Source organism: Saccopteryx leptura, chromosome 6 (genome assembly GCF_036850995.1).
Source record: "Saccopteryx leptura isolate mSacLep1 chromosome 6, mSacLep1_pri_phased_curated, whole genome shotgun sequence".
Classification (NCBI taxonomy): Eukaryota; Metazoa; Chordata; class Mammalia; order Chiroptera; family Emballonuridae; genus Saccopteryx; species Saccopteryx leptura.
This window is the reverse complement of record NC_089508.1, coordinates 28,151,347-28,175,674: the sequence shown is the minus strand read 5'-3', so window position 1 is coordinate 28,175,674 and position 24,328 is coordinate 28,151,347. Positions and strand designations below refer to the sequence as shown.

Below are 24,328 nucleotides of genomic sequence, written 5' to 3'. Positions count from 1 at the left end.
AATAATGAAGTTTCGAATAAAGTTTAGCAGCCACCCTCACTAGAACACTTCTACTTTCCTTTAATGACCTTGGATCTCAGCTAATCATCTGTTCTCTGAGGTGCAGGGTCACACCAAGACTGTGGATTACTTGAATAAAAGGAATGAAAGCAGGTTAGTTCAGGCACTCCCAAGTATTGTTAACAGCATGTACTTGTCAAAATTGTAGTGGAAACTGCTTGACTGAGCCAACCCAGAAGGAGCTTAGCTAACTGAGGCTAGTCATGAAATATCCATGTTGAACTCACTGTGTCCTTGACGGCCATGAAGCAATGACAGATCCAGCGCCGAGTGGTGCCATCACGACATATGTAAGAGAAGGCTCTATCAAAGTTCCTATCCGGGGCACAGAAAGACACTTTTTCTATTGTCTGGTCAACTATGAGGTCCTAGAAAAAGAGAAGCACAAAGGAACAGAAAACTTATGAGGTTATCCCAGCTTCTCAGAAGAAACACAGAGTGGTCATTTCATAATATAGAATCCTGACATCTAATGCACCGAGCCTATGGAATAGTGAGACCTGAGGCCAGCAGTCTGAATACTAAGAATCTGACCTCAGCGAGACCCCATGAGGCCCTCTGCCCAGATGCCTCCCTCACCTCATTTTCATGTTCTAAAACATATGCTTGCAGATTCTAATCTGATCATGGTAGACTGTATGTTTGATTTGCAATATATGTAAATCAAGATATTTAATCCAATTTCCATATAACTTATTTAATAACATTCCCAGATAGTTCTATATATACTTCTATATATTCAAAACAAATATGAAGCTATAAAATATCCCCTAATTTTTGTGAGCAGTATACTTATTAACTTATTGATCATTTAATTTTGAGGATTTTCTGTTTATATACTTGCTGAATGACCTAATATATACATAGTATACACATTAATCAAAATGTTCTTTTAAAGCTAGGGGCTCTGAGGCACCTGTGTGTGATACCCCCATGGTCTAGCATTCCCAGATGCTGAGATGGGGCTGTAAGTACTAAAACATACAATCAAACTAAATGGCGTATATACAGCATCACTGAGAATGCCCATTGTTCCACAAATTTGCCAACTTTTAAAAATTTTGCAATTTTGGTGGCTCATTATGATTTTATTTTTCATAACCTTGATTACTATGAATTTCCTCTTTACCAAAGTGATTGTCTTTGGTTGTCTGTCATTTTCCTATTGATATGTAAGAGTTATTTATATATTCTAACTATATGAACCTTTTATAAATTATACACATTGCAAAATTTATTTTCCACTCATAGTGGGTCCAAGAGTGACAATCCACCCATTACTGTGATTACATGTGGAAAGAACTAATTTATGTCAGTGCTATAAGCAGCCACCAGGGGGAAACATCACTTGCTTACTAACGTACAAAACAAAAACAGCCTCCATGTACAAATCTCATCCCAAAAAATTATAAAAACAAATTTTATCCAAAAAAATTATAAGAACTATGTAAGTTCTTAAAAATAATATAATTAAAATAATCGTTTCTAAGACTCATGTGCATTTAACACTACCAGTTCTCCTGAACATTAAAAAAAGAAAAAGCTTTACATGAAAGGTCAAAATAACTAACAAGCAGCTATATTAAGATCACATAAATGTATCAGGCAAGGGACCCATCAAACTGCTCTTTACCTGCCAGTCTTTCTCCCCGGTCCAGTGACATTTGAGTTTTTCTAAAAAACTGCATTTTATTTATTTATTTTATTATTTTTTTTACAGAGACAGAGAGAGAGTCAGAGAGAGGGATAGACAGGGACAGACAGACAGGAACGAACAGATGAGAAGCATCAATCATTAGTTTTTTGTTTTGCATTGTGATACCTTAGTTGTTCATTGATTGCTTTCTCATATGTGCCTTGACCACGGGCCTTCAGCAGACCGAGTAACCCCTTGCTCGAGCCAGAGACCTTGGGTCCAAGCTGGTGAGCTTTTGCTCAAACCAGATGAGCTCGCACTCAAGCTAGCGAGCTCGGGGTCTTGAACCTGAGTCCTTTGTATACCAGTCCGACACTCTATCCACTGCGCCACCACCTGGTCAGGCAAAAACTGCATTCTTGTTAAAATTCCTCCAGACTTTAGGTCTCTTAGAAAATTTAAATTAATGATTAATGTACTTACATAATGTACTTATGTAACTCTAAGGGAGGAGTCTATGTCAATATTCTTATTTAGGCCTGTAGGATCACTTTCTCTCAAATGCAAAATGCTACCTATGACTTGAGATATTGTGTGGATTCTAAGTAAATGTTAATAACCAAATGAACCACTTACTAGTCCTTGAGATTTCACTTAAGTCAGGTTTTCAGTTAAATAGCAGGTCCAGCCTGACGTGTGCTGGCACAGTGAATAGAGAATTGACCTGGAATGCTGAGACCTCAGGTTCGAAACCCCTGGCTTGCCCAGTCAAGGCACATAAGAGAAGCAACTACTATGAGTTGATGCTTCCCACTCCTCCCCCCCAATCTCTCTCTCCTCTTTCCCTAAAATCAATAAATAAAGTCTTTAAAAAAATAGTAGGTTTGCCTGACCAGGCGGTGGCGCAGTGGATAGAGCGTTGGACTGGGATGCAGAGGACCCAGGTTCGAGACCCTGAGGTCGCCAGCTTGAGCCCAAGGTCGCTGACTCCAGCAAGGGGTTACTCAGTCTGTTGAAGGCCCTCGGTCAAGGCACGTATGGGAGAGCAATCAATGAACAATTAAGGTGTCGCAATGCGCAATGAAAAACTAATGATTGATGCCTCTCATCTCTCCATTCCTGTCTGTCTGTCCCTGTCTATCCCTCTCTCTGACTCTCTCTCTGTCTCTGTAAAAAAAAAAAGTAGGTTCAAATATCACTTTCTAAAAATACAATGCTGTGGGGTTTTTTTAAGGAAAAAGAAGAAATTTCTATTTCTAATGTGGTCCATCATCTTTCAAAAAAAATTTAAACTGTGGTAAAAGGTCTATCATCTTTTACATGAAATTTGTGGGGGTAAACATTTTTTAAAAATGTGTAACAATAAAAACAGAACTCAGATCTTAACATTAAGTGAAAACACTTGGTGGGCTAAACATGCTGTGTCATGTAGAGCAAAATGCTGAGAAAATACTAGTTTTTATATGGTAAATGAGTAACGAGATTGGTTTCCTAAACATTAACTAGTCTCAGAAGACGTACTTTGGACAAAAGGGAAGGGTACAGTGACTGCAGCTGCTTGATGGCATTATATTTGGCATTAGGGATTAAAAACCACAAGAGCAGCTACATTTAAATTTATAAAAGTTTTACCTTAGTTTTTTCATCCACAACTCTGAGTCCATCTGCTGATACCCACAGGACTGCCTTAACTGCTTTCTTTCCAGTCTTTTGAGAGAAACCAAAAAGGAAGGAGGGGAGAGACACACATATATAATATTAAAAAAAAAAGTCATCTTCCATCATAAACACTGACTTCTGCCTTCCAAAACCATAAGTACAAATGTAGTCTGGAAGGTTGCCCAAAACCATATATTAAAACCAAACTGCAGAAACATTCAGGAAAAAACAAGCCAAAGCCATTATTCTAGAAACACAATGCAAAACAATATGATAAAATTAAGTAAAAAGGAATGGCTATATGGAACTAAAACCAAGATACCACATTCCATAAAGGGCAAAGAATTCATAAATAGATTCTTCACTCATTTAAGAAATAAACCAAGAAAACCAGGAGTCAGATAAATTTAAATACATAAGGAGTTACACCACAAGTAGCTTCTAAGAATGTATTTAGAGTAGAAAGTAATTCATGAATCTAAATTGAGATGCTGACCATTCAACTGTCCTTTGACCCCAAATGTATATATAGCTGGACCCTTGGTCACCTGAAATTTTCATGTTAAAAACCCAAGAGTTCTTCATTATTCCTTTAACACTCTTTAAAAACCATTACTTCTTCTCTCAGGATTAACACAGAACTAGTTTAGTTTTTAATTTGACATGAAATGCATGGAGACATTTTGGGGACATAGGAGAATTAAAAAAATATTGAAAATATTGTTATCATAACATGAGAAAGACTTCTTTTACACACAAGAATCACACGGAAACAAGCTGATGTATAACTTCTCCTGTGATGGAAGGAAAATGGGAGAGTGGGAGTTTGTAATGGAACTTTAATTTCTTTCTAACTGCTTCAAGGATACAAGCAAAATAAAACAAAAGCAAAGTGAAGGCTGAGAACAGGTATCCAAACACCATGAAAAGCATACATCAAAAGAGATCAGGTACTACAGGCTGGAGCAGCAGATTATAGAAGGGACAAAGGAGGATAAAGAAATGTTTACAGTTCTCCTCTCTGTGTGCCCAAGCCCGACACTCCTCAATATAAAAGGCATGGCCTTATTTAAATGAGCTGTGTGACCTATTCCGGCTCATCATCGCCATCACCGCCTGACATCTGATGAAAGCCTACTGTATGCCAGACTGTGGAAATACTTGAGTTCAAAGCCCACTGAAAGGTGACGCTCAGATAAACCAAAAAATAAAATAATACAGTGTAAGTGCTATAGTAGGGCTGAAAACAATGTATAATGATGTCAAAAAGGAGGCATGGTCAAATCTATTTGTGGAATTGAGGAAGGTTACTCAAAGGATAAGACAAACTGGGAAGTGAAATAATTTTCCTAAATGTCCCAGGTGGGGGTAGGGAGGGAGAAAACTGACAGAAGTAGTGGACATACCAGGCAGAAAGAACAGTAGTATAGGACACGGCAAGTCTGGGCTCTATAAATATTGGCTTGAAAGTAGGAGGGGTGAGCAAGGCCTGGTGGGAGTTAAAGACAGGCCTGCTAAAGAGCCCCAACTAGTTCTGTGGGCCATGGAGAGCTACTGGAGGAATTCAAAAACGATTAAACAGATTTACATCGTAAAAATTTCACTTTGGCAGCAGTGTAGAAGGGCTGGAAGGAGACTGATGGGAGGCAGAAAGACCACAACATTCTAAGTGAGAGGAATGAGGGTTGAGCTCCCTTGCTTGAGATAGGGATGGAGAGGAGAGAGTTTTACATGGTAAATGTAAGTAAGGGAGAAGTTGTGGATTCCTCTCTGGTTCCTGGCTTGGGAAACTGGGTAGAGAGGGTACCACAAACTGAATAGGACTTCAGTTTTAAACAAGCAAAGTTTGAGATGACTGTGCAATGTCTACATGGAGACGTCCAACAGGTAATTAGATGTATAGGTCTGAAGCTCAGTAGAGAATTCAAAGATAAAATTTTAGATTTGGGAGACATGAATCATGGGAATAATAAGAGGGCCAAGGACAGAAGAGACTATCAATAATTAAAGAATTGGGAAAAGGCCTGACCAGGAGGTGGCGCAGTGGATAGAGTGTCGGACTGGGATGCGGAAGGACCCAGGTTCGAGACCCTGAGGTCACCAGCTTGAGCGTGGGCTCATCTGGCTTGAGCAAAGCTCACCAGCTTGGACCCAAGGTCGCTGGCTCCAGCAAGGGGTTACTCGGTCTGCTGAAGGCCCATGGTCAAGGCACATATGAGAAAGCAATCAATGAACAACTAAGGTGTCGCAACGAAAAACTGATGATTGATGCTTCTCATCTCTCTTCGTTCCTGTCTGTCTGTCCCTATCTGTACCTCTCTCTGACTCTCTGTCTTTGTAAATAAAAAATTAAAAAAAAAAAAGAATTGGGAAAAGATGAGTTAAGTCTTTGAAATATGAGAAAAGGAAGAGCCAGAAGGACAAGAGGATGGGGAGAGATTCGGGTGACTGAAACTAAGGGAGAAGAGTTTCAGGAAGTAATGGGGCTTGACTTGGAGTAGAGAACACATAATACAATATATAGATGATGTATTATAGAATTGTACATCTGAAACCTACACAATTTTATTAACCAATGTAATCCCAACACATTCAATAAAAATTATTTTAAAATAGTATTCATAAGTATTTTAAAAAGTAGTAGTAGTAATAGGGAGGGGTTCAAAATGTCAAATGTTACAAAATGATCAAGTAAGAAAAGATGTGGAAAGTGTCCACTGGATTTAGCAATGAAGAAGACATGGTATAGTGATAGAGGCTGTGATGGTTAATTTTATGTGTCAAATTGGCTAGGCCAGTGGTTGGCAAACCGCGGCTTGTGAGCCACATGCAGCTCTTTGGCACCTTGAGTATAGCTCTTTGGCCAGTTTAGGAGTATCGTAATTAAGCTAATAACAATGTACCTACCTATATAGTTTAAGTTTAAAAAATTTGGCTCTCAAAAGAAATTTCAATTGTTGTACTGTTGATATTTGGCTCTGTTGACTAATGAGTTTGTCGACCACTGGGTTAGGCTATAGTTACCCAGATGTTTGGTCAAACACTAGTATCGATGTTATATGGTATGATTAACATTTACAATCAATTGACTTTAGGTGAAGGCGATTACCCTGATAACATGGGTGACAGGGCTCAGCCAATCTGTTGAAGGCCGTAAGGGTAAAAATTGAGGTTTCCTGGAGAAGAAATTCTGCCTCAAGTCTGTAACATAGAAATTCCACCCGAGTTTCCAGCCTGCTGGTCTGCTCTACAAATTTCAGACTTGCTAGCTCCCACAATTGCACGAGTTGTTTCTTTTCTTTCTTTCTTTTTTATATTGTGGATGCATTTATGGTACTAGTAAAAATATAAAAAAAAATACATGGAGACGATGAACATTAAATTCCTGATAGCACAGAGTAGGTCAAGACAAAAACAGGATATGGAAGAGAAGGGGTTAAACACGAGTCGTTTCTTAAAATCAACACCCCCTCTCTAAATATAGGTATAAATACAGATAATTTAAATATATATGAGAAAAAATAATGGTTCTGTTTCTCTGAAGGGTCCTGATTAACAGTGGTGGAAGTCAGATTTTGGTAGATTGAGAAGTAAATGAATGGCAAGAGGAGGTTATGAGTATTAAATATGTTCTTTGAAAATGCTTTTCTACAAAAAGGAGAGCTATAGGGCAATGAGGGACAGGCAGAGGATCAAGGGAAGTCTTTAAGAATTATAATAAATTAGCATTAATGTACCAGCAACAGAATAAACTTGGGAGTGAGGCAAACATGAGTCTGAATTCAGTGCAACTATTCATAAGGTAAGCAAGTTATGTAGTCCTCTGAGCTTCCATTTCTTAATCTATGAATTATCTGCAGGGCTAGTAAAAGGATCAGAGATATGTTCAGTACCTGGAATTTAATAGGACAATAAATAATTGATAACCATTTATCATCATGATAGGGGGAACTCAACAGTTATTTTAGTATGCGTAACAGTGGCCTTAGTTATAACCAATAAACTTAATGGTTACCAAATTAAATTAAAGCTTTGTTCCAGAAACTGGGATATCTAAATGGGCCTACATGACTTAATCAGATCTGCAAGCAATCCACCATTGTGCCCCTGGGGGACTGCAAGCAATCCACAATTGTGCCCCAGGGGTCTGCAAGCAATCCACTGTGCCCCAGGAGATCTGTAAGCAATCTACCATTATGCCCCAGAGATCTGCAAGCAATCCACCTTTGTGCCCCAGATCATTGAGCAATCCACTATTGTGCCCCAAGGGATTGCAAGCAATCCACCTTGTGCTCCAGGGGACTGTAAGCAATCCACCTTTGTGCCCCAGGGGTCTGCAAGCAATCCACCATTGTGCCCCAGTGGTGCTGATATGATCCAATTAACTTTGATTATGATCCAATTAACTTTCCCTTGAAATTCCAAAATTCCTAACCTACCCTTTTCTTTCCTTTATAAAAAGAATGGCTTGGGATGGAATGTAGATAATGCATTTTTAGGGTATATAACCCTCGTTTCCACAGACCATCAGCCATCTGAATAAAGCACCTATAAAGATTCAATCTCTGTCTCTACTTATTTGGCTGCGTGGTGACAGGCAGCAATGAATATTTCCAGTTTTGATTATATAATTAATGAACTTTAAAAAAACTTCTCCCAACAGTGAAGTTTCTTGAAAGAGTGATACCTTTCAACAACAGATCATGCTTATACGCTGAATGGGAAAGCTAGTAGAAAGATGGAGAGTGAGGATCCCCTAAAAGAGTAAGTTAGAAAACAAAGTCCTCCAGGTGGAAGGGGATGGTGCTAAAAAACAAGTGTTAGACAGAAAGGGGGATACTGCCCTTCCTTGAAATGGAGACACGGAGCGAGGCTGGGTAGAAATGAAGACACTTATAGAGGAGAGAGTGGCACGTGGAGGAAGTTTACTCCAGAGCGCCACAAATTTTATCTGTGCAGAAAATGAGGTCACCTACTTTACTTTGCGGGGAAAGGAAGGTAGACAGCGTAAGACAGAGGGATTTACAATAGCAGTCTAAGGGCAGTATAGTCCAGGGACTCACAGCACAAACTCTGAAACCAGGCTGCTGTCTAAGTTTGAATTCTGGTTCTGCCACTTACTCGACTTCTCTATGCTTCAGTTTCCATACCAGTATAAATGCAATAATCTTATATATCTCATGGGATTAGGAAGATTCAATGACTTAATTTCCACAAAAGGTTTAGAACTAAGATGATCATATAATTTCCTGTCCAAACTGGAACCCCTTTTAAAGTGAAACAAGCGTTATACCGGGGCTGTTTCAGGCAAACTGGGACAACAGTTATCCCACCACCACCAATTAACGGCCCACATTTAGTCAGTGCCCATGCTGGAAGGTAAGCTCTCTGAAGGCAGAGTTGTTTCCATCTTTATTGTTCACTGCTACATCCTTGGAGCTTAGAAAAATGCCTAGTACAGAGTAGTAGTTTAAGAAATATTTGTTGAAAGAATAAATGTGCTAAATATCTGCTGTAGAGAACAGGAAACAGCTGATCAGTGACAGAGAAGTGGCAAATGGCACTGAAAATCCCATATAAGAACTTCAAATTTGAAGTTTTATTAACCTGCTGATTGAGCAATTATAGACTGTAGTATTCAGTATCTGAGCCAACAGATAAAAGTACTTCAAGGTTGGGAGACTGATGGTAGGAAAAATAAAAGGCCATTTTAAAATGGGCTTGTTCCCCATTTAGTGTCCTTACCATATATAGGGAAACAGAACATTTTCTTGACCCAATTATACTGTTATGGAAACATCTCTACTTTTTGAGGTTGTCTTTATAATGGTGTTGGACTAACCTATCCATGAAGCACTGCATTGGTCTTATTTCATGGCCTCTGATCTCTTTAAAGGGAATAGATGACAGAAATTATTTTTGTATTTATTCATACACCTGGGGGCTACGTGTCACTCCAGTTTGCCATCTTACAGTTACCTCCACCAGTCTCTGATATTAAGTTTCAAAGACACCGTTAGCTAAAACTAAGTCCAGACTTCCCCTCAGATTCCATATTCTCTATTATTATTGGTAACTTTAGGTTCTTTCATTCAGATAATATAAACTAAGATTTCTAAGAAACTTTTTAGAAAATAGTAAAAGTCATAGACGATGGAGGTTTTTGCTTTTGTTTGCCCGAAACTGCCCACTTAAGATAATACCCAAGGAGATAAGAACAATTTAGCTAATCAAAGAACAACAACAACAAAAAGGATCGCCTGACCAGTGGTAGCACAGTGGGTAGAGTGTTGACCTGGGAAGCTGAGATCCCAGGCTTCAAACCCTGAGGTTGCTGGCTTGAGTGTGGGGTCACCAGCTTGAAGCCCAAGGTTGCTGGCTGGAGCAAGCGGTCACTGGCTTGGCTGGAGACCTCAGTCAAGGCACATATGAGAACCAATCAACAAACAACTAAAGTGCAGAAAATAGGAGTTGATTCATCTCTCTACCTTCCTGTCTCTCTTGCAAAAAAAAAAAAAAAAGAGAGAGAGAAAGAAAAAAGATAATCCAGAGTAAGTATGAAATGAAGAATTTATGTACATCTTAGTGACACAAACACTTCTTATTTTTTGTTTTTGAGAATAAAGCAAGTTTTATTCAGGTAGGGAAGAAAGAAAGAGGCCGGGGTGTGGGTGCCCCTGTGAAAGAAGCAAAAAGTCTGTGTCCAAGTAGATGCAGGCCAACTTGAGAGTGAGTTCGCCACAAACATCTCTTAAAAAAATGACAACATAATACTTCAGAAACTAGTAACAGTGTGGAAGGGGTAATGCAAATGTGAGACATTAAGAATTATTTCAGCCCTGGCCGGTTAGCTTGATCGGTTAGCAGGCGTCCCCAAACTACGGCCCACGGGCTGCATGCGGCCTCCTGAGGCCGTTTATCCAGTCCCCTGCCACACTTGCACTTCCGGAAGGGGCACCTCTTTCACTGGTGGTCAGTGAGAGGAGTACTGTGTGTGGCGGCCCTCCAATGGTCTGAGGGATAGTAAACTGGTCATAGTAAAAAGGGATAGTAAAAAGTTTGGGGACCCCTGGAGCATCAGCCCAAAGTGCAAGGTTGCTGGTTCAATCCCTGGTTAGGGAATACAAAGGAACAGATCAATGCCCACCCCTTTTTCTCTCTTTCCCCCTTCCCTCTCTGACTAAAATCAATGCATATATTAAAAACATTTTAAAAATAATTATTCAGGCCTGACCTGTGGTGGCGCAGTGGATAAAGCAATGACCTGGAAATGCTGAGGTCGCCGGTTCGAAACCCTGGGCTTGCCTGGTCAAGGCACATATGGGAGTTGATGCTTCCTGCTCCTCCCCCCTTCTCTCTCTCTCTCTCTCTCCTCTCCCTCTCTCCTTTCTAAAATGAATAAATTTAAAAAAATAAAATAAAAATAATTATTCATTATCATTCTTCCAACACTTCCTATTTTAATAATTTCAAGGTTATAGATAGAATTCACACTGACTACTGTCAATGTACTAATAACACAGTTTTACAACAAAGAAAACTGCTTAGTCTTTGAGGAAAGAAGGTGAGTCTACCATGGAGATAACGTCAGTAACTTTAAACTGAAACTGGTGAAATCTAAGTGGAAGGTTCAAGCTAACCCACGAGGAAAAGATGACAAATGTAGGTATAACTTTCAAGTAACCACTCAACTCTCTAAATATCCAACTTAGAATTTTTAAATTAACATCTGCCTTACATCCCTTTTATTATGGGTAGACAGAAACCCATGCAGAAATTGAGCAGGCTGACCACGAGAAAGTGATAGTAGGCAGTGGAACTATGACAAGTCACTCATGCTACAAGAGAGGCACAGGTAACCTGAACAGAAAACACCAGCGAAGAAACAAGTGGTTGCAAAAACAAGGAAAGGGTAACTTAAACAAGCTCAGTATACTCAAAGATCACTTCCCTTAGATTTAAAAACTACTCACAATAAAAGGCAACTGAAATAACTAATTACAATAAAGACCTGCCATCTACCTATCAATCTATCTCCAGAGGTTTTATGTTTGTTTGCTTTTTAGTAGACACCCTTTATAAAAAATAAATTGAAAAAGGTTGACGATCACAAGTTGGTGATATTCTTGGGTAGGCTGACAACTGCTCTTTCATTTTACATATTGGCGTTCTCTGGGAAAGTAATTGAGATTCCCAGTTGGATAAATAAGTTTTTGAATTGTTTAAATCAGAAGAGATTGGCATCCTTTTTCTGTGAAGGACCAGATAAATATCTAAGACTTCGCAAGCCATACATTCCATGTCATGACTATTTATCTCTGTCACTGTAGCACAAAAGCAGCCACAGACAATATGTAAACAAACTGACATGACTCTGTTCCAATAAAACTTTATTTACCAAAACAAGTTGTGTGCCACAGTATGCCAACCTGATATATATCATCTATACCCTGGAAAGTGATCATTAATTAAATCTTTTTGAAAAGATAATTCATTTTATCAAAATATTAAACCTGTTTGAAATTGTATCCCTGAATTATTTTTCTTCTCCATCTTTATTGTTGTTTTCAAACGTGCTTATCTCCTATTATTTTAAACTTGGATCTCAGGTGCTTTCCAGCTCCAAAGTTCTATGATTCTCCAAATCTCAGTGAGATAAGAACATGCAATTAATCAACATAAACAGAAGTAGTATTTGGAAGCAAGACAATTCTGCTGGGCATATGACAGATAAGAGCAGAAAGGTTAAGCAGATGTTCTAACGTAAGATAAGTAAATAAATGCTATAGACGCATGGAAGACAACCTGGCATACCTATGAGGTGTTACAAAGCAACAGCAGCAGTTTGGGCAGGAGGGGCAGAGTATGCCACTCGTTCTGAGCAACAGTGATTTCTCATTCTATTTTACAAAGTTCTTTCTACTACAAACCAAAGAGGTCTTCAAGAGTACCCAATGTGGCCTGACCAGGTGGTGGTGCAGTGGATAGAGCATCGGACTGGGATGTTGGAGGACCCAGGTTCGAGACCCCGAGGTCACCAGCTTGAGCACAGGCTCATCTGGTTTGAGCAAAGCTCACCAGCTTGAACCCAAGGTCGCTGGCTTGAGCAAGGGGTTACTCGGTCTGCTGAAGACCTGCGGTCAAGGCACATATGAGAAAGCAATCAATGAACAACTAAGGTGTCGCAACAAAAAATTAATGATTGATGCTTCTCATCTCTCTCTGTTCCTATCTGTCTGTCCCTATCTATCCCTCTCTCTGACTCTCTCTCTCTCTGTCTTTGTTAAAAAAAAAAAAAAAAAAAAGAGTATCCAATGTGTAAAGAATCAGAGGTCAGTCTTTCTGTCATACCGACACAGACATAACCCAGTCACTAGAGAAATAATATATTAATAGGCAACCATGATATTGGTGTGTCTTAACACTTCTTTCTTTTCATAGAAAACTTAGGTTCCTTTTTTTAAAACCGAAGAAGGGCCTTAAAGACTTATTTGATGACATTTAAATTTCTGAACAGAATTGTGTAATAAACAAATTTTGTTTTATAATTCCAAGAGTCAGAGAGTATTCCCAAAGGACAAAGTAGTGAAGGGAAAGAAAGAAACACAACTTTGTACAGGATTTGAGACTGGCACTATCTGTAATGGCCGCTGCATTGCAAGGACAGTCACTTTTTTTGAGAGAGAGAGAGAGAGAGACAGGAAGGGAGAGAGATGAGAAGCATCAACTCGTAGTTGTGGTACCTTAGCTGTTGATAGATTGCTTCTCATGTGTGCTTTGACTAGGGGGGATCCAGCTAAGCCAGTGACCCCTTGCTCAAGCCAGCAACGTTGGGCTCAAGCTAGCGACCACTGGGTCATGTTGATGATCCTGTGCTCAAGATGGATGAGATCACACTCAAGCCAGCAACCTTGGGGTTTTAAATCTGGGACCTTAGGGTCCCAGGTCAACGCTCTATTCACTGTGCCACCACTGGTCAGACAAAAGTACAGTCACTTTTATAATATTTAATTTTTTTATTTATTCATTTTAGAGAGGTGAGAAAAGGGGGGGCAAGAAGCATCAACTCCCATATATACTTTGACCAGACAAACCCAGTGTTTCAAACTGGTGACCTCAGAATTCCAGGTTGACGCTCTATCCACTGTGCCACTACAGTCACTTTTAATATGGGACACTAATATATAATATTTTTTGCATTTTCTTAAGTGAGAAGGGTCTTTAAAGGCTTTGGGGGAAAAAAATAAGGATGGTAGCATGTCATGAACCAAACTGCAAAGGAAAGAAATTTTGAGGCAATTTAGCTCTCTTAGTTTGCCAAATTACTTTAATTGAGGACGAGGAATGCAGAAATTATTCTAGTATTAAATTCATATTTCAAACATTTATAATAGCAGAAATGAAAATTCCATAGGCATCTCAAGCTCAACCACTACAAAGCCAAACTCATCATACCCCTTCTCACAATGAATGATTTCCCCATACCCGCAACTTGGGTCTTCTCTTGTTTTATACATACGTCCCTAGGTTGAATGAATGAGTTGGAGCATGGTGTCCTCATCCCAGTAGTTCTGTTACTTTGGTCTGAAATGCCTTTCTCATCTTAGTTTAAACGGAACTCATAGCTTTTTTTTTTTAATTGATTGATTTTTAGAGAGAGGAGAGAGAAGGAGGAGAAAGAAGCCAGAAGAATCAACTCGTAGTAGTTGCTTCCTGCATGTGCCTTGACCAGGCAAGCCCCAGGTTTCAAACCGACGACCTCTGTGTTCCAGGTCAATGCTTTATCCAACACGCCACCACAGGTCAGACCCAGAACTCATCATAGCTTTAAGTCTCAATCTTAGGTATCATTCTCTCCTAAAAACCATCACAATTGCTCACATTCTTCCTCTCGGTTCTTATTAATGTTACGCAATTTGGTAACCATTTTTCCAGTCTGATTTCTCCTACTACAAGGTGAACTTGAAACCAGTGCATTTGTCATTCATTCATTTATTCATTCACTAACTTATATTTTGGAGCAGCTACTATGGACCACATACCACTCTAGGCATTAAAGACTCAGCAGTGAACAAAACAAGTGAAGGTCTCTGTCCTCAGAGAGCTTATGTTGTAGTAAGAAAGAGCTGAACAATAAGTAAAATGTATGGTATGACAAATGGTGATATGCCCAAAGAAAAATAAAGCTAGGAAGAAAAAAATAGTGTGTGTATATGGAAGAGCATGGAATTTGGAATTTAAAATAGGGTCCTGGCTCTGGCCAGATGGTTCAATGAATAGAGTGTCATTCTGCTGCACTGAGGTCACGGGTTCAATGCTTGGTCAGGGCACACACAAGAAACAACCAATGAGTGCACAACTAAATGAAACAATGAGTTTATGATTCTCTCTCTCTTTCTCTTCCCCTTCTCCCCTTTTCATCTCTCTCAAATCAATGGGAAACAATTTTTTTAAGAAAAGGGTTGTCCAAGAATGGGACATTTCAGCAAAGAATGAGAAATACAGCAAGTGCAAAGATCCTGAGGGAGAAGCACACATGGTGTGCTCAAGAAATACCAAAAAGCTAATGTGGCTGGAACAGAGTGGGCAAGAGAAAGGGTGGGAGAAAGTAGGAAAAGGGAGAGAAGGAATTAGTGTATGGTAGCTACAAGGCCCAAAAGACTCTGTGTATGTCAGGAAACTACTGGAGGATCTGGGGCAGTGAAGCAACACAATCAGACCTCTGTCTTAAAAAGATTACACAGGCTGATATCTTGAGAACAGATGATCAGGGGAAAACAATGAAAACTGGGAATGCAGAATACTACTGCAATAATTCAGCTGAAAGAAGCAGCTTGCTTGGACCAAAGCAACAGTGGCGGAGAGAGTAAGACAGAAACTGTCTAGGTCCTGGTCCGTTGGCTCAGTGGTTGAGTGTCAGCCCAGTGTGTGGAAGTTCCAGGTTCAATTCCCAGTCAGGGAACACAGGAGAAGTGACCACCTGCTTCTCCATTCCTCTCCCTTCTCTGTCTCTCTTCCTCTCCTGTAGCCATGGCAAGTTGGCCCTGGGTGCTGATGAAGGCTCCTTACCTCAGGCACTAAAATAGCTCAGTTGCTAAGCAAGCAATGGAGCAGCAGCTCCAGATGGGCAGAGCATCTCCCGGAAGGGGCTTGCTGGGTGGATTCCGGTTGGGGCGCATGCCTCCCCTCCTTCACAATAATAATAATAACAACAACAACAACAACAATACAGAACTGTCGATGGGGCCTGACCTGTGCTGGCGCAGTGGATAAAGCACCGACCTGGAACACTGAGGTTGCCGGTTCGAAATCCTGGGCTTGCCTGGTCAAGGCATATATGGGAGTTCATGCTTCCTGCTCCTCCCCCCTTCCCTCTCTCTCTTTCCTTCCTAAAACAAATAAATTAAAAAAGAAAAGACACTATGGGTGAACTGGATATAGGATGTGAGAGAGAGAAAAGTCAAGATCAGATCCAGAATTTCTGGCTAGAGAATGGGAATAGAGTCGCTGTATATGAGATGGGGAAGACTAGGTGAGTGTAGTTTGGGAGAGAAAGATAAAGAATTTGGTTTATGACATGTTAGCATAAGATGTCCGTTGTGAAATGTCTAATAATGACAATGATATATAACATCCTCTATGGCAGGCCATTTTGTAAACTTTACTCATTTAATCTTCACAACAATCACATGAAGTTGGTATTCTCCTTTTTTTATAGGCAGGGAAACTGAGATAGACTGTTAAGAACCCTTCCAAAGGTTACACAGCTAGTCAGTGGCTGAGCCAGGATTACATGCAAGCAATCTGGCTCCCTAGAGTCTGTGCCCTCGACTCTTATGCAATACTGCTTCTAAGATGGAAATACCACTGTGGAGTTCAGGGGAGATGCTCAAAGATAAAAATTTCAAAATCATCAGCATTAGAGATGGTATTTAAACTCATGATACTGGATGAGATCATCAAGGGAGAGGTATAGTTGAGAAACGTCCACAGAAGTAGGCAGTATTATCAGAAAAAAACAAGAGTATGATCCCTAAACTCCAAAGGAATGGAGTGTTTCAAGGCAGGGGAGGAATGGGCTATGTCAAATGCTGCTGATAGGCTTAGTAAGGTGACAAGACCATCGGAATAGTAACACAGAGGAAGAACTGAAAAGAACAGCTTTGGTGCAGTGGTGAGGGCAAAAAGCTTGTTTAAACGAGTTTAACAAAAGAGCAGGAACTGAAGGCACTAAGAAGAAACCTTTTTTCAAAGGATGGTTTGTTTTTATGCTAATGGATGAACCAGTAGAAAAAGAAGACCGATTATGTAGGACGAGGGGGTAGCAGTGCTGGAATACGTAGGAGCTGGAATAACTAGAACCTACTAGAGCACCTAGCCTTAGCCAGCAGCATGTCCATCCCTGGAATGGGAGAGAAAACAGGGCATATGGGCAGGGATGCAGGTAGCTGAGTAGATGTGATAATGGCATGAGAATTTTCTGATTGATTCTAATTTTTTTTCAGTGAAGTAGGAGGCAAAGACATCAGCTGAAAGAGAGAACAGAATAAGAAATTCTGGAGGTTTAAGAAAAAAGAGGTAGGTATCAAATAGTCATCTAAAAATAAGAGAGTAAATGGGCTTTAAAAATGGGCTTGTTTATTTTTGTATCTGGATAGCCTAGGTTAGTCCCTAGCATGGTTTAGACCAGTATTTTTCAACCGCAGGTCAGCAGACCAGTCCAACAGAAATTTCATGCCGGTCCACAGAAGAGTTAACCATGATGTTCTATGGCGATTATAGACCCAATGATCTCAGTCAAATTTGCTTATGCTCAGGGTGATTTCTGCCTTAGTGGTCCCAAAATAAGTCTCCTATTTTCATTGGTCCCCAAGTGTAAAAAGGTTGAAAACTACTGGTTTGGACAAAAACTATGACTTGAAGTTTGGGAATAACTGGTTTTCAGAAATACAAATTAAAAAATGAATTTAAAAAACTCCAAAGGTTATTGAATTTTTTAATCTAGAAAAAGTCTGTGACCAAGTTATGTGACATACTTGTTGGTATGTCACAGGAAATAATAAAACCACGGATGAATGGAAATCTTCAGATTACTCTTGGGACATTTTGTTTATCTTCAGGAATTTGTTTATAATGCACTTCAAAGAGAAAAATAAACCAAATCCTAAAAGATGCATCAATAAAATGCAAGGAAAATAAAATTTAAAGATAAAAGGGCATGGGAATTTAAAAGACAGGAAGGAAAGAGGCAGCAAATATTCTAACACTTTTAAAGAAAAGGATCTGGAGTAAAAATAAGCACTAAGCACAATCTGTCACAGAGCAGAGAACCTGGGAAATCTAAAATAGAATGAATATAGATAAACGCACACTGATTTAAGAGGGCCAGAACACCATGAAATATTTTATTCTTGAGAATTGGTTGAAAACAATATAACCACATATTACTTTTAAACCATACATTGTCTAAAACATAACCATTTCTAATGACGGGATTTAACAATTGTAAAAGCATAAATACTTGAAAAAATATTTGGCAGTTCACTAATAGGATTTACTACAACAGGTATGATAATATTTTTGGTAATTTTAATACAGTTTGACATGGTTACCCACTTCTCCTTAAATCAAAGTAATATAATAGCCCTCAGAGGAGTTCACAAACTCAAATGCATTCAGGGTTAAAAGCAGGTAACAAAATGAGCGAGGTGGGCTGAGTGTAAGGACAATAGGGAGTTGCAGGGATTGTGGCAAACAGGCAACCCAAGGGCATAGTCGCTAGCTGCTCAGCTCAAGCACTGTTGTCACATAGAAAGTATGCTGTTTTGCCAGATCCTCTGATTCTTAAGAGATATCCTAGTTTTTATGTGGAAACTTTCAATGTTTGAAATACTGGCAACTAATCCAAATTTTATAAGCTGTGCACAGGCCACACAATGCATGTTTGTGGAAAGCATTCAGGCCCTTGAACAGTCTTGTGTCCTCTGCAACTAGGCACTTCTTCATTAATTATTGTTAAGGTATACCTGAGGAAAGCAAAGCCCAATACTTTTGAATGTGAGAACATCAATACGCAGTAGATGAAAGAACATGGCACCAAGTTTCAGAAACACTTGGGTTCAGGATAGGCACTGCCATTTATTACTGGCTGGGTGATCCCTTTGAGCTAATTCATTCATTTGTGAAATGCAGTTTCATGAACTATTCTAATTCACTGAGCTGTTGTAAGCAGCAAATTAGAAAGCAGGTTAAAGCATATGATAAACTATAAGCTCTATATAAATACAAGTAAATGCCTGTAAGATAACAGAAAATACATATTGGTCACAGCCCTCAGGTCCCGGCATAGAGCTCCTGAAACCCTTGTAATTTCGCATCATGAGCATCTCTTGTTCTAATATTTGGTCTTTGACCTGTTCCTGACACAGGCCTCCTAAAACCCTTATAAATTCTTAAATAATAAGAGCACTAGGAGCATCTTTTGTTCTAATGAGGTGACTCTGGGGGGAGCGCGTGGATTAGGGCTGGTCAAAAGAACAAGCTATGATTAGAAGCTTGAAAATTTCAGCCCTACTCCCCATTCTCCAGAGAGGGAACAGGAGCTGAAAGTGGAATAACTGATCATGCCTATGTGAGAAAGCTTCTATAAAATCCCAACATTAGGCTATGACAGCTTCCAGGTTGGCAAATGCATCTGCACTGGGAGGGTGACACACTCCAAATCCACAGGGACAGAAGCTCTTGACCTTGGAACCTTCCCAGACCTTGTCCTATGTATCTCTTTATCTGGCTGTTCATCTGTATCCTTTTTCATATCCTTTGATAAACTGGTAAACAGAGTGTTTTCCTGAGTTCAGTGAGTTGCTGTGGCAAATTAAACCTGAGGAAAAGATCACGGGAACCTCTGATTCGGAGCCAAGCTGGACAGAAGTTGTGAGTTACCTGGGGATCTACTAGCAATTGGCATCTGAAATAGGGTGGGAGCACTGTTGTTGGGCTGAACCCTTAATATGTGATTACAACACTCTCTCCAGGTGAAGTATCGGAGTTGAGTTAAATTGTAGGACACCCAGCTAGTGTTGCAGAGAACTGCTTGGTGTGGGAAAAATTTCCATGTATTTGGTGACCAGAAGTGAAGTGTTTTGTGTGATAAGTAAGGGAGACACAGGAGAAAGACTCATAGAAGGTAGACTAAACTGAGTTTTTCAAATACAATGATTTTAAAAAGAGACCTAATAGGGAAGTCTATGCATTTCACATTTATATGTTCAGACAGTTGCTCATAAAAATGGGAATATAGATTACTTAGCTCATGAGAGTCCTCAAATACATTAAAATTGAATATATTCTTGAATTCCCTAAAATAATGAGGTACTTAATGTAGCTACTTTGGAAGAAATTATTTCAGGTTCTCAGTTTTTTTTCCTTCTCTTTTAAGATGTGTACAAGCTTACAATGGGTTAACATGAGTCCTGTAACAGACCCAGGAGTATCTGTTCCCTGTGGTTAAAGCTTTGGTAGGCACCGCTCTCTCAGCTGCTGATGCGGGAATAGGGAAGTGACTAGGCAGTCAGGTCCAGGATGCAATTTAGGGAAAAGAAGAAGCAGTCCTCCTGGCCATGCCTTACAAATTCAGAATCAGGGCTAATGATTCTTACATCTACCTACTCTTATGCAAATATGCTTGAGAGAAACTTTTGGATAACTGTTGTTCTCAGTATCCTGGATCACTAAAACATACCTGATGTTAATTCTAAAAAAGTATCAAAATTCACAAAAAACTGTAGTGAGTAAACATTCCCTATCTTATACTGTCCTATGAGAGTCTTTATTTTCAGCTTTCATCAAACCACAACTGACCTAGCCAACTCAATAAACCACATCTCTTTCACCAGCCTATTTCTAGTAGAACAGTGTAGAAGTGAGCTGAATGAGCAACTTGAAAGATTTAAAAGGATCCAAAGTAAAGTTTTGCGTTTAAAAGCATATTTCTGGTAAGCTTATAAGCGATGCTTTCTCCTCCTTGGTTCCCCTTCACACTAACTGAATGATTTATTGTAATTTTTAAAATTGCATATTAGGATAAAATAACCCTGCCATAGAAAAGATTCTCCCTGCAGTAATGTAAGAAAACATTCTGATAGCCACATTTGTTCATGAAGGCCATTATAGATTTAACATCTTTAAGAAAATCCTGTAGGAGTCAAACTCACTAGTATGATTTAAATATCTCCAAATAAATAAAATGTTGGTTTGAACAAAAAAGAATCTTTAAAGCTATAATTAGTGAAAAAGTAAATTAACTAGAGGTCAATCCAAAGTTAATTACTATCTTTAAAGAAAGAGAGTAAGTTTCCAGGAAGCTATTTATTAGCATCTTTTAAGTTAAATCTTTTTAAGTTTGTTTGTAAATAATATGAAAACTGATTGTATAGCACAGTGAGTATGAGTGTGGGCTCCGGAGGCATATTATCTGGGTTCAAATCTTAGCTTCTACCACTTATTCTGTCTGTGAATTTAGGCATGTCACTTAGCCTCTGCAAAACTTCAGTTTCCTTGTAAAAAGGGAGAATAATAATTTCAACGTTAGTGTAAAGATAAAGTGAGATGATTCAAAATTTTCTTCCTCACGTGATTTAAATTTATCATGTAGCAAAACGCAGTGAAAACAGCCAAGAAGCAAGTGGGACCCAGCTCGGCTATCCAATATATGCACAGTGACCCTATTAGATATGGCAATGAAAACTGCCACCTTTGGATTGATTTTTTTTTTTTGTATTTTTCTAAAGTTGGAAACGGGAGGCAGTCAGACAGACTCCTGCATGTGCCCGACTGGGATCCACCCGGTACGCCCACCAGGGGGCGATTCTCTGCCCATCCGGGGCATCGCTCTGTTGCGACCAGAGCCATTCTAGTGCCTGAGGCAGAGGCCATGGAGCCATCCCCAGCGCCTGGGCCATCTTTGCTCCAATAGAGCCTTGGCTGTGGGAGGGGAAGAGAGAGATAGAGAGGAAGGAGAGGGGGAGGGGTGGAGAAGCAGATGGGCGCTTCTCCTGTGTGCCCTGGCCGGGAATCGAACCCGGGACTTCTGCACACCAGGCCGACGCTCTACCACTGAGCCAACCGGCCAGGGCCCGGATTTTTTTTTTTTTTAATTTTATTTATTCATTTTAGAAAGGAGAGAGAGAGGGAGAGAGAGAGAGAGGAGACAGAGAGAGAAGTGGGGGAGGAGCAGGAAGCATCAACTCCCATATGTGCCTTGACCAGGCAAGCCCAGGGTTTCGAACTGGCGACCTCAGCATTTCCAGGTCGACGCTTTATCCACTGCGCCACCACAGGTCAGGCCCGGATTGATTTTGATGTGAGACCTACCTTTGTTCCCCAATGCCACATTATAACTTTAAAAAATATATATTTTAACATGTTTTGTCTATATATCAAATCAATTTCTAATACTGAGCCTTCATAGAAAAGGCTGTTTTACCATAGTAGATGGTAAAAACTGATAGTCTGGAAAATAATAAAAATTGTGTAATTGTGGTAATGTGGATTGTTTTGAGAAATTCTAAACAGTCTATAAAAAACATTGCCTTAACAATTAAGTACCAATTAATAACGATGCAAATGTTTATAGGATTTTTTCTAGATATAGATCCCACATACTAAAAACTTGTTAATTTGACTCAGACTCAAAATATGGCTATTAAAAAATCTTATGGTAGGTAGGCCCTGGCCAGTTGGCTCAGTGGAAGAGCGTTAGCCCGGTGTGTGGATGTCCCGGGTTCGATTCTGGCTAGGGCACACAGGAGAGGCACCCATCTGCTTCTCCACCCTTCCCCCTCTCCTTTCTTTCTCTCTTTCTCTCTCTTCCCCTCCCGCAGCCACAGCTACATGAGAGCAAAGTTGGCCCAGGTTCTAAGGACGGCTCCATGGCTTCCGCCTCAGGTGCTAGAATGGCTCCAACTGCAGCAGAGCAACGTCCCAGATGGCATGAGCATCACCCTGTGGAGGGAATGCTGGGTGGATACCGGTTGGGCACTTGCGGGAATCTGTCTGTATGCCCCCCACCCCCTTCTCACTTCGGAAAAATACAAAAAAAAAAAAATCTTATGGTGACTTGTGTGGGTCAGTTATATGACTTTATAATTTCAGATTGACAGCAGTAACTAATTTAAACCATTCAATCTAAAATCCTTCAAATTTGTTTACATTTACTATAAAGGTGAACTAAACAAGAACATGTATAAATGTGTTATTATTAAAACCTTTACTTGAGAGGGAAATGGAAACTATTTGTTCTTTAAAACAAATTTCCAAAATAATAAAATGATCCAGTAAAAAAACCAATTGTGATGGAATTTTTATATTCAAATAAACTTTTTACACTCAGTTATCTATTGACAATAGTTTTATCTTATACTGTCTCAGTCTGTATTATTTTGTAACACTCAAAACTAAATGTAGACACAAAAATGTTAAAATACATTTACCTACTTATACATATATTACTTCTAAGGACATCTGAACATTAAACAATCATTACATGAAAAACATCTACAAAAAGAACATCCCATTATGACAGATATTTGACAAACTAATCAAGATAGGTTTTCTTAGACTGGTAAGTAGCCCAGGTTAAAAATCATAGGATCCCAAAGAAAAGTTTATGTACTTTCACTTACTTCACTTGAAATTTAACTTAGGTTGAAAAAAATAGCATTGAGTGTAAAATTTGGGATACATTTAATTTTCACTTGAATTTAATATTTTTTCCCATTTCTCTGTCAATACTGAACACTAAATACAACCCACTTGTTAAAAACTCAGCTAATATGCTAATATGAAGTTTTGTAAGATCAAATTAAATTTAACACCTAGTCTTAGAGACAACCCTTTGTAAACCTACTTTATTTATTTATTGGACTTTCCAAGGACTCGTCAGATTTAGTATCAACAGAAACAGGTAATATCATAAATAGCAACTTCCAATTCATTAATTCCATATATAGTCAAATCAATTCCTGAATTATAAAGATACCAAAGCTGTTATTTCTTTTCTTTTTCTTTATTTTAAAAATATGTCAGTGCTATACTAGGGGTGTAACTCCTTATAAAGCAAGCACAAATGTGGCATCAAACTTACTTTTCCAAAGAAGCCTTTGAAGAACTTCCTTTCCTGGAGGAACAGGGGGACAAGTCGAGCGCTATTATTGTATGAGCTAAATGTCCCACGGTTTCACACCAATAAGCACATATGGAAGTTGGGTAAAGGGCAAAGTAGGAGAAGGGGAGGGAGTGAGTTTTAAAGAGTTATCCATACCAGGAGTGACATGAAAATGCAGGGACACATACTGTATGGCCTAAGAATCCATGGAAAGAATGAGAAGAAATCAGAACCTGTATCCATGCAGAGCAACTAGTTAGTTTAGTATTCTCCATGTACTTTTAAAACAGAGATTATCCAAATTTGGTAGCAGAGAAAAAGATTAGGACATAGTGGTTTCCCAAGATTATATTTCAAAATTTCATAATAGTGAGTAGTAAACAACAGATTAGTCCCATATACATTTTTTAACTGAAAAGTAGTCAACTACATGGAAGTCATCAATTAAAAATCCAGTTCACATTCAAATGACCACATAATCACGTAACAACACATAAAATTAAATTATGAGTGTGCAGGAAGGGTCCTTGTCAGACTTTTTCTTACTGAGTTCAGGATGTCACTTAGAGAATCCTATTTATGCATGAGGATTCATTTGTATGTTTGCTGATCAATTCTACAACAATCATGGGGAAATAATAAATATGTTCTATTCCAAATATAGAATATATCATCTATAGAGAACACAAAGCTAATGATTTCACTGGAGCAGAGAAAACAAATATATGAGAGCAAAACCACATCTGTGGACCACAACTGAGATTTAAGAAATAGTTTTTTTTTTCTGTTTAAAAGTCACTGTTTTAGAA

At 39.2% G+C, this 24,328-nt stretch overlaps 1 protein-coding gene across 8 annotated transcripts in view; it reads right to left on the bottom strand.

The window, feature by feature from the left end:
• Positions 1 to 24,328, bottom strand: part of NUMB (NUMB endocytic adaptor protein) — a 177,174-nt gene that overhangs the window by 16,269 nt on the left and 136,577 nt on the right. For 5 of the 8 annotated variants that reach the window (XM_066343083.1, XM_066343080.1, XM_066343086.1 and 2 more), the window contains 3 exons: positions 23,499 to 23,531; positions 3,329 to 3,403; positions 288 to 428 (listed from right to left, as the gene is read on the bottom strand). In XM_066343083.1, coding sequence (XP_066199180.1) covers positions 288 to 428; positions 3,329 to 3,403; positions 23,499 to 23,531 — 249 coding nt within the window. The remainder of the gene's footprint in view (positions 1 to 287; positions 429 to 3,328; positions 3,404 to 23,498; positions 23,532 to 24,328) is intronic. The other 3 variants (XM_066343084.1, XM_066343087.1, XM_066343085.1) reach the window with 2 other exon arrangements.